The sequence below is a fragment of the Triplophysa dalaica genome, chromosome 10, assembly GCF_015846415.1.
Source record: "Triplophysa dalaica isolate WHDGS20190420 chromosome 10, ASM1584641v1, whole genome shotgun sequence".
In the NCBI taxonomy this organism is placed as follows: domain Eukaryota; kingdom Metazoa; phylum Chordata; class Actinopteri; order Cypriniformes; family Nemacheilidae; genus Triplophysa; species Triplophysa dalaica.
This window is the reverse complement of record NC_079551.1, coordinates 23,225,004-23,235,894: the sequence shown is the minus strand read 5'-3', so window position 1 is coordinate 23,235,894 and position 10,891 is coordinate 23,225,004. Positions and strand designations below refer to the sequence as shown.

At 36.9% G+C, this 10,891-nt stretch overlaps 1 protein-coding gene and 2 long non-coding RNA genes across 3 annotated transcripts; 2 read left to right on the top strand and 1 right to left on the bottom strand.

The window, feature by feature from the left end:
• Positions 1-597: 597 nt before the first annotated feature.
• Positions 598-2,042, bottom strand: LOC130430607 (uncharacterized). The gene is made up of 4 exons (XR_008907868.1): positions 1,967-2,042; positions 1,559-1,645; positions 941-1,175; positions 598-732 (listed from the first exon to the last, which is right to left on the bottom strand). It is a non-coding gene; the product is annotated as an uncharacterized LOC130430607 (long non-coding RNA).
• A 3,179-nt stretch (positions 2,043-5,221) lies between these two features.
• On the top strand, positions 5,222-7,074 carry LOC130430552 (uncharacterized). Its single transcript, XR_008907845.1, has 4 exons — positions 5,222-5,379; positions 5,481-5,526; positions 6,745-6,831; positions 6,949-7,074. It is a non-coding gene; the product is annotated as an uncharacterized LOC130430552 (long non-coding RNA).
• Positions 7,075-7,279: 205 nt separating this feature from the next.
• LOC130430458 (uncharacterized) lies at positions 7,280-10,144 on the top strand. The gene is made up of 7 exons (XM_056759574.1): positions 7,280-7,370; positions 7,458-7,594; positions 7,667-7,760; positions 7,941-8,306; positions 8,416-8,596; positions 8,681-8,808; positions 8,887-10,144. Exons 4-7 carry the CDS (start codon positions 8,166-8,168, stop codon positions 9,199-9,201), a joined length of 765 nt encoding a protein of 254 aa, XP_056615552.1. The 5' UTR covers positions 7,280-7,370; positions 7,458-7,594; positions 7,667-7,760; positions 7,941-8,165; the 3' UTR covers positions 9,202-10,144.
• The last annotated feature ends 747 nt before the right edge of the window (positions 10,145-10,891 follow it).

The window sequence follows — 10,891 nt, the reverse complement described above, 5'->3', positions numbered from 1 at the left end:
TTGCTGCATTTTCGTGTTCGGAAATGTGGAACTTCATTGCTGAGGAAGCACAGATAACTGGTTAAGTGAGGAAGCTCATTAAATCACCTATATCACAATACATCTGTTATTTTCTTATTTTTTAAATTCATATTTACATTTACATTTATTTGTTTAGTTTATTTTATTTTAATAAAGTTTTGAAATCCAAAAGTACACTTTTTGAGCAATATGAATAAGTGAATAAGTAAAACTAAAACCATATGAAACATTTATGATTATTAGTGATGAAAACAGTTGTGCTTCTTCACATTTTTGTGTTTTTTTTTTCAGGGTTATTTGATGAATTAAAGAAAAAAAAGCAGCATTTATTTGAAATGTAAATCTTAACTCTCTTTTCTGTTCAATTTAATGCATCCTTGCTGAATAAAATGTTTTTTCTTTTCTTGTTTTTTTTTCGTTTAGAAGTCAAAAACGAGAAAACAAATTATTCGAAGGTACAGGGACAGTACAGGCATTTTTCTGTTTATCATTTGCTCTTTAAAAAGTTGCATGATGAAGTGAAAAGAAGAGAGAAGTTTTGAAAAGCATACTTAAAACAATATGGTGGAGGGCTGTCCCAATGAAAGTCAGTTTTCCTTTTCGGCCTTTAAGGCTGTAATTTGACCAGACCTCATTGGTGGCTATTTTCCGAAGGATTCTCCTCACAGCGTCTCCAATGTTGCTACCTCCCATCAGGCTCAAAAACTGTATCTATGCAACATTTAAAGATAAATTAAGCAAATGGTAGTATTGCAATGGCACATGGAGCAGGGTTAATCGCTGACACACAAGCAAATGCGAGAGGTGTATGTATTTCATTCAGATAATTTAGCCTACATGCACACAAATCTACATTTTGAAATTAAAAATGTCTCTTTGTAACAAAAAGGTTACTGACCCCTGTGCTATATCAACATACCATCCTTTTTTCCCTTCTGGGTCCTCAAGTTTTAATATGAAAGCTTGCAGCTCCTGCAATGTTTTGCAGGGCCTCTCAATGGTTTCCTGTGGTGGTGTTGTGATGGTTGCCGGACCAGGACGATTCTGTTGAATAGCCTGGATCAGACGCTCAATAGAATTAGAAATATCTGTCGACATTCTCTCTATTGCGAGGAGCATCCGCTGCTCAGATTGCTCGATGAGATGCTGGAAATCTGATAAATTTGGGTGAGATGATGATGATGGAAGGGGGGGTTCATCTTGACATTTAGTTATTTGCTTAGTATTCAGGCATATGTGTGGTACTTCAAGAAATAAAATATAGACATTGGCATGACTGTATTGCCAGATGCAATAGCTACAGTATGGTCTTATTTGGATAGTAAGTCAAGTCAAGTCATCTTCATTTATATAGCACTTTTAACAATGCAGATTGTTTAAAAGCAGCTTTACAGAGATGAATGTATAATGTAAGGTAACAGAGATTGAGATTAGAAGACAGTAAAAAAAATGCAGCCATAATCTTAATTTTTTGAAGATTAAAAAAAAAACATTTATTTTAACAGATGAATAGAATATCAACATTAAAAATGCATACCATGAAAAGTATTATTAGCAGAAAGATTTGGCAGGGATGGCTCATCTTCCTCAGCGGAGTGAGCTGTGATGTCAGGAGGTGGTTTGTCTAAAAACAGACATTGAAAGCATGGGATAAACTCAGTTCAGGGGAGTTGAGTACTTTCACAAGGAATTTTACACAAAATGCCATGACAAAAAATACCAACCTACAACTCACACAATATAAAACACTCCAACCAAATTCAAAACATTTTTAAAATAGGATTTTCATTAGAAATCTGTTTGTACTGTATTTCACACAAAATAGCTTCTTCCCGTCAGCTGGCAATGCACTTATTTTGCCTGTTCACTAATTGACGCACCACCATCAAATCAACACAACACAAGAAATGACACATGACAATGAAAAGTTAAATCTGTTACTTACAACTTGGAGGCTTTGGGAGGCTTGATGGTTTCTGAGAGGATGTGGACATTTTTCTCCTTTTTTTGGTAGGAATCTCACATTCTCCTATTTATTCAGGATGAAACAGTTTATATATAGTTTAGTTTTATAAGAGTAGTTTTCTCTGTAATCATGGCATGATTTTTATACATAAAAAGTGGAGTAATGCATGACAAAAAGCAATCGCGTGTGTTTACCTTCACTCTCGGTCCAGTATTTTGATGGCACTTTTTTTTCCGCTCTTTTAGCACCTCTTCTTCTGTGTCCACGTTTGAACTTTCTACAGCTTTTTTGGCTCGTTCTCTGGCTGTCTTATAGTTGTCTAAGGACAGAGTAAATTTGAGTTGTCTTTTTAGTTTTTGTAATCATTTTACTGTGTAAAGGCAGTGTACCTCCATATGACTATATATTTATTCAGTTTTCTCACCAGTCTCGGAGAGTATTCTTATTTTGTGCCGCTTCCAGAGCTCCTTATCTGGCCTTTGGGAGGCCTTTGCCATGGCAGCAGCGTTTCTACGGGGCCAGTAGCAAATCAGAACCTAAAACATTTCAGGGAATATGTTATTTCCGGTATTACGTGTGTGTGTGTGTGTGTGTGTGTGCGCATGTACCCTTACCCCATTCACCTCCTCTACCCATAATGCAGGCGCCACAGCAATTGCATTTTCTTGTACGACGTTAAAGGTACGACGTTAAGTGCGAGAAGACTCTACATAAGTGCTTTCCGGAGTTGGTCCTCTCCAGAACTTCACAGCAGGATGTTGGGCTAACAATGTAAACATTATTAGGATGTTTCAATTGTATTGGTTTCTCTTCACTTGTTTGTATAGGAATCTGTGAACGTTCTTGGAGCCGTTTTTCTGCTTGGACTAGAACATGGTTTCCTGATCTAACCATCTTCTTCAGCTGGTGGATGTAGCTCTCAAACGCAAAGGAACTGCATTTGTCTAATGATCCATATGTGGTGGCATCAGCAGTGAGGTGAAGCAGTGAGTGCACATTGTACACTAAGAATTCTTTCCCATATATATGCCGGCCTTGTTCTACAAAATATGTGAGGAGCTCATGGGCATACACATTGTGGGTTTGTGTTAAATGTGGAGACACTAGTATACACAAAGCCACACTAAAGGCCATGTAATGACTGTACAGGGTTTCTGGCAGGATTCCCCGGAGAACAACTTTGCCAGTGTAGAGCATAAACTGCCTGAATTCAGTGGCCTTCCACCTCTCCAATTCCTCCAGACTACGTGGCTTCCTGGCAAAAATATGGGGTATGTAATTTCTCAAGTTCCTTAGCCTCTGATTGACCTCCCTCAGCTGAGCCGGCGATAGCCGATGCCCCGACTTGCCCTGTGACCATAGTAGGAGCATTTTTCTCATCACTCCCAGGCAGCACTGGTGCATGTAGTCAGCAGGGAAAGACTTGATCATGTCAATTTGGAGATTGCTGAAAGGGGACACAGCATTTTCGTGATGATGTTCTGGCTGGTGTTGCTCTCTAAATGAGACATCGTTCCTCAAAGTGAGGTCATGCACTTGTTGGTAAGTGATGCGTCCCTCCCAGTTGCCTTTTTGGGTGCATTTGTCACAGCCATAGTAACCTGAGAATTGTTTGATGCACTTCAGCATGGCTTTTGCTGGTGCATCACAGGTAATGCATCTCAATCTTACATTGAGTGTTGTTTCTCCCCATGCAAAGCCATTCATTAGAATCATTTTCAGTTCATCTGATATGACTTTAATGAAGTCCAGTGATTTAGGCTTGTCCTCAGTGAGGGCAATGGTCAAAGGAAATGTGCTTGCTGGTTTTAGATGTACTGTGCAGAGTACAGGCCAGAAAGATTTACCAGTGCTCTTAAAGAGTGGCAGTCCATCTACATTGAGGGAAATCTCAAGCTCAGTGATGTCTTTTGCATAATTGTAGGGATATCGATTCAAACACATGATTAATTGTTCAGTCACTCCTAATTTAATGCATTCCACACCAGACACCATTTGGCTTTCAACAGGATCCGTTTTTAATAATGTTTTAGTAGTAGATGGCAGGTGTTTATGCCCGTGATTCCTGAGAATTTTAAGCAGTTTTTCAGCAGCATTGTGCTTGATATTATATTCATTGATCCACCTCTTTAACTCTTCTTCTAAATTTTCAGTGGGCATATCAATGTTGGCAGTATTCTGAAAAAACTCTCCATCCATGTCACTACTGGAATAATCAAGAACCATATTCTCTGTGTCTTCTGCCATTGTATGTTGTAGCGATGTGACTGCACTGATGTCAGCATTGACAAATGACATTTCATCGCTGTCACTATTAGATTCTCCAGTCATTGCATTTTTTAGGCCCGGGTTCCAGATTGGCATAGTGTCCCTGGGATTGTCTGCTTCACTGTTTAGCACAGTACTAGGACCAGCTGCGTTAATGTGCACATTTCTCATTTTCCGTTGTACCCTCTGCCATAATCGTTTGTATTCTCTTTTCCTAGCTTCTGCAGGCATCCAGTTGTGTGACACAGCTATGTGTTTTTTTCTCTGCAAATGGGTACACGCATGTAATTTAAGTAAAAAACCTAAAGATCATACATTTTTAGGCAAATACAGGGATCTTTCACGCCACATTATAAGGTGAAAAACATTTTGATAAAACATTGAACTAATCACATTGCTGTGAAATCGCTCCCTTTTTCTGGCATGTCAGCAATATGCTGTAAATTTGAAAACCTTTTTTGCAAGACAATCCTACCTTCTGAGATGACATGGTAATCTGTCTGTAGGGCAGGGTCTGGAAAGCACAGAAAAGAGACAAAGTGAATTGAAATCACATATACATCAACGTGGGACAATTTTATTTACAACTGTTACTTCAAAGGATACAGATGATATTAGATACAATGCCTGAATTGTGAATTGCCTACGGTTGTGCATTAAAGTGTAATTTCTATAATAATTATTATTATTATAATTTTATTTTGTTTTTATTTTATTTTGTATTTACGTATTTATAGTTTGTTCTGGTTTTGTTATGTAGGCTATAAAGAAAACCAATACAAATTTATTTTCAAGAATTATTAAACATGGACCTTTATTTTCACCAAAAAGGCTTATTTCTGCTTTTTTTCTGCTTATTTCTATGCTCTATTTTTTTTTTTTTTTTTTTTTTGTAAGCGCAAACTGCACAGCAAATTCACTGGAGTTAAATTTATGGTGTACATTTCTTGGTGTTGCCCAGTGTTAAACCCGGAGTACATTTGAATCTTCAAGTGTAAAACTGCATCTAAAAAAGGAGTTATTTTGCAAAGTAAAACTTTTAACTCTGTAAGCAGTGCATTTCCCACAATCCTCAACAGCTCTTCAATTGGAAAACCACATGGAGAATAGTCCGCAGTTCAAAGGTAGCTACGTTTGAAAAACCTTTTAATAAATTGTGTGATAAACAAAATAGAATATATGGTGTGTAATTCTGTTTAGTAAAACAAAAACGTTTGTTTTAAAGGTTTTTGTAAAGAAGCTGCATGGATTCTGAGCACCACGTGCAGAAGGTAAGCCTAAATGAATTAACACGTGGATAAGCAAACATTACATAATATAAAAAGTTACGCGTATTTCATTATTTTTTGATAAACTATATGTTGCAAATACATTAGTTTTACATTATTGATTTTACACATTGCGTACCTTTCCGAAAGACATTTAGAGGTTAATAAATGACGTTGTATTTGTTTGATCAACCCCATGCACTGTTTTAATTCTACACTTTTATTCTCATACTGATTGTTTTGTAAATGTATTAAAGTAGCAACGCAGTTCCTTTTTTGCGATATTTGTTTGAAAAGACTTGAGTGACGTCCCTTTAGCCAACAAGCGGCGCTTGCGAATTGATGCATCCGCATAATATAAGCTCTTTCAACGTTATGCAAACAGGTAAGTATAGTGAATCTGCACGCGTGGATTTATTACCTTGCATAACTTGGATTATAAGTATGCATGTTATTATTTTTGTTTTGTTAAACTAACGTTACATGTTGTGAATGCATGATTACTTCATGCATAGGCTACCATTGGTTGCAACATTTGCGAAATATTGATACGTCGATAAGGGTTTTATTGTACAATTTTCGCAACGGGAGTTTTGTAATGGTATAAAAATAAACTATGCGTGTGGGTAGAAACCAGCAGCCCTTTTCATGTTTTTGGTCTAAAACGCGCCGTCTCTAGAGATGATAACAGATGTGTTTTTCACGCAGAATACCTTAGTTTAAGTTACATTTTTTAAAATATTTATTCAAATGTATTTCTACAGTATCCATTTTATTGAAATTAAAAATCTTTTTCAACCGTAAAAATAGCGCGGTTCATGGTACACAAATTGGTTAAGTTTCGTTCTCTGCAATTAGTCCCGCCTCCGTAGCACACGTCGCCCATAGGATTGGCTTTAGCTTTCCTGAGTCCCGCCTCTCTAGCACACGTCGCTTTATAATTGGCGTATTTCTAAGGAAACTGATCCTGCTGACAGCAATAGACAGTGTAACTATGAGAATGACAACAATGAAAAACAGTTTCAAACTATTTGAAGCATTATTACATTTCTATATTGTTTAAATTAGTGAAGTAAATAGCGCTAAACGTCAGTGACAATGTGGCTCTACAGACCACTTTTATGTCCCCACCAATGTCAAAATCATACTTACCCCCTTGATTTAAAGCTAAAACATATCAAGATCTTAGTTAAATGAATGTTTTTTTTTTGTTTTCACTAGTAACAATGCTGTTCACTGTACTATACGGAGGAAAGAAGAAACTAATAAAAGTTGATGGAGCAGATTTCACCAGTTTAATGACTCAAGGTATGTAATTTAAAGTAAATAAAATTGTTATACTCTTGGTTATTGATGCTGTTTGCGTGTTATCAGTTGCTGTGTTGAGTTTTGATAAGAAACATCTCTGTCTCCTTTTAACCATAGTTAAGAAGAAATTTTCAATCAATGACAAAGATCTTATATTACAAGACGACGCTGGTGTGGAGGTGGATGAAGATGTATTCACTGACTTGCTGGAGGAGAGATCACATGATATCCTATGGAGAGTTGTTGACAGAGATTCAGGCAGGTGTCTGTGATACACGAACATGCAAATGGATTTAAGGAAATCACTTTTTCCATGAAGCAGTCCACATTAAAAAAAAAAAAAAATACGTAGCATTTAATTGATAACATTTTTGTATATATGTTTAAAGTTTCTATTTATTTTGCTTCCAGACTGCGCAGTCCTTGATTCTTCCTGTAGCTCACAAACTGACACTCTTTCAGTATCGTCTGAGACTGATGACAGTGCTGGACCAAGCTCCAAGAGACCTTGTTTTAGTGGAGTTTTTGAGGCAAAACAGGTGAAAATTTACTAGCTGGATTGTATAGCAGTTATTGACTTTGTAATATTATGAACACATTGCAGAACACAATGTTTGTCATTATAGTTTGTTAGAGACATTTTAGAGGAAAAGGCAGGAGGACCTGCGATTTTGGCTGAATATAGAGATCATGGAAAACTCACAGACTCAACCAGGCGACACTTGGTGAACATTGTTGTTGCGCACATTACTGACAAAGAAGGGTAAGCACAGTTTCATAAATCATACTTAGTAGATCAATTCATATTTGAATATTGTTATTGTTCTTTTCAAAGCCATGTCCCTTCTAAAGAAACGAAGACTCGTTGTGCTTTGGGAATTGTAACACTGTTCCCATCACTTAAGGATCCATACTCAAGAACTGGATATGTAAGAACTTGTATTCATTGTCATAAATACCTACTAGAAGAAGATCTTTAATAAAATGCTGAAGGATTTTATTATGGCTAAGCAACTCTCCTCACTTTCTGATTCATGGCTAAAACAAGTTAAGACTAAGAAAATGTTTTATTTGATCTCGATAACAATTTTGTCTGTTTTTATATAAAGGAGCATTTTTATGACCCTAAGAGCAACCAAGGATACATATCTTGGCGACTCGAAACAGTTTCTCGGCAAAGCAAACACCACGCCGGACACCACAGTAAGAAGGATGCTAGGTCAAGTGGAACATCAGACATTGAGGGCAGTGGAGGACCAACAGCTCATAGAGAAACCTGCAACCATTTGGAACTGCAGTTGGCGGGTGACCAATGCAAAGAAGCGATATCTTTCATGAATCATTGTGCAGAGAAGGACCTGATTCTTGACAAGATGAAAGCAACATTCAAGCACAGACAGCTCCTTATTCATGATGCAGCGAAGTCCAATACAGTGCTTTCAGTTTTTCCCAGATTTCTCGACACTAAGGGATTGGTAAGATACAGTTTATGAGTACAACGAGAGGAGAAAATTTAGCTCATGTGAAAAACTGTGGTGTCTAGGATCTGTATTGTTTAGTAATGTGAATTCATATATGTTGCAGATACTTCAAGATTTTGACATCCAATTTGGAACAGAAACAGCCTCCAGACTTCTTGAACAATGGGATAGTCTAAAGCCCAAGATCATTGCAGAAGCAAGAACGCTTAATTCGACCTTGCATCTGAACAGCCTGCTTTCAGATGCCCAGGGTAACAGACAAGATGAGGATTCTGATTGGCAAGGTAAGGTTTTCTGTAAAGATGATGTTTATATTTGTCTGCTACTCACAATAAGCTAATTTCTGTTAATCCACATGTTTTTTGCAGGATGGGACAGTGATATGTCCTCTATTTTACTCCTGGCCTACCTTTTGCCACCTTCAGCTGGTGGTAGGAATAAATCTACCAAGATAAGCATCAGAGAGGCAATGGACCATATTGTGCAGTTTCACAAGGTTTGCATGGAAACATAAGTCAGCTGTCATGGGTTATATATTGGGTTATATGTTTTCTTATTTAATTTTTTTATTTAGGCTTGCCGTAGTCTAACTGAACACATTAACAAGACTGAAGGTCTTCAACCACATCTCCTTGCAGTTGGTTCAGCGAAGAGCGTCATCCATGATTTTTACATCGTGATGGATGGAAAACTGCTTCCATGTCAGGCAAAGTCTTCACTTTCTGCCTTTGATGAACTTTTTAAAGCATACTTTGTCTTTAGCGTGTCTTATCCTCACTGCTTAAGTGCAATGTATACATTCATCCAGACTACTATCTACAAGATAGATCTTGGTATAGTTCGTGAAACCCCTAGGGTTAAGGACCTACGAGCTAAACTTTTGAACTAGTTAAACTATATTAAAATGTTTCGCTGTTTTGTTTGCAAACTGGCACATTCTAAAATCAATGACCTTGTTCGTCATCTAAAACTTATTCATGCTTACTATCCTGGGAAAAAATTGAACCTGAAATGTGCACAGAAAAATTGTAAACGCAGCTTCATGACTTATGCTGGATTTCGAAAACACCTAATCAGTGTTCATGGAAATGACTATCTAGACCAAACTGTGACTGAAAATCAAACTGATGAAGATAATGAACAGATTGAGTTAATGTCGGATTTAAATAATGATGTTGAAATACCAGAGACATCATCCAATGATAAAAGAAGAGGTACTGAAACTCAAGAAATGTGTTCATCCATTATCGCTAGATTGCAAAATAGTGGAGTAGCAACCAGTGTTGTAACATCTGTAGTATCGGATATGGAAGAACTGGTACATGAAATTCATTCAAATATCAAAAGTGAGGTGATGAATCTACTTCCAGCTGATGATTTTGGAACATCATCTAAAATAGAACACTGTTTTGATAATCTTGATAATCCATTCTCAAAATTAAGTACAGAAACCAAATGGAAAAAATATTTCAAAGAGAAATGGGCTGTTGTTGACCCTACAGAGATCCAATTAGGTGTAAGATTTGATAGTAGATTGAATCGGGTGACACGGACATATGATCAAATCCCTGTAACTGACAAATTCATTTACATTCCCTTGCTGGATACCTTGCAGTTTATTTTTAGGAATTCTGAGATATGTAAACATATGTCAAATCCAGGTAAGAGTAACGGTGTCTATAAGGATTTTTGTGACGGAAGTTATTATAAAAACCATCCACTGTTCAGTAAACAACCAAATGCTCTTCAAATACAGTTATTTTTTGACGAATTTGAATCCGCGAATCCCCTGGGCTCCAAGCAAGGTATCCACAAAATCGGAGCCATTTACTTTATTCTCAGGAATATCCCTCCAAAACTCAATTCAAGTTTAATGAATATGAATGAATGAATGAATGAATTTACTGTCATTATTTCATGCACAAGATGATTTAAAAAAAAGATTTAAAAGTCCTTGAAAGTTCAGGAATTCAAGTTCCTTTCTCGAAAGAGCCCTTATTTGGCACAGTTGCCCAGGTTACAGGGGATAATTTAGGGATGCATACACTTCTTGGGTTCATGGAATCTTTCAGTGCCCATTACTTCTGTCGCTTCTGTCTAGTAGACAAGAAAACATCACAGTCAATTTTCAGTGACGAGGGCACTAATGTTGTATTACGAAACAAAGGTTTACAGGAACAGCACTATGCAGATTTGTTAGCAGACCCTTCCATTTCTTCGTCTTTTGGTGTTAAACGCACATGTCTGCTCAATGACTTGAAATATTTTCATATTTGTGACAATTACTCACCAGATATAATGCACGACATACTTGAGGGCGTTGGACAGTATGAAATAAAATTACTTCTTGAGTATCTGTCTGGAATTATATCCAGACAAGACATATGTAACCGAATTTATTCATTTAATTATGGCTATTTGGAAAGGAAAAATCGGCCTACTAGATTAAATCTGGATCAGGCAGGGAATGGAATTGGACTGAATGCCATTCAGACATTCTGTTTGATTCGGAATATCCCTTTGATATTTGGAGACATTGTTTGTGAGGGAAATAAGTACTGGCACTTACTACTTCTGTT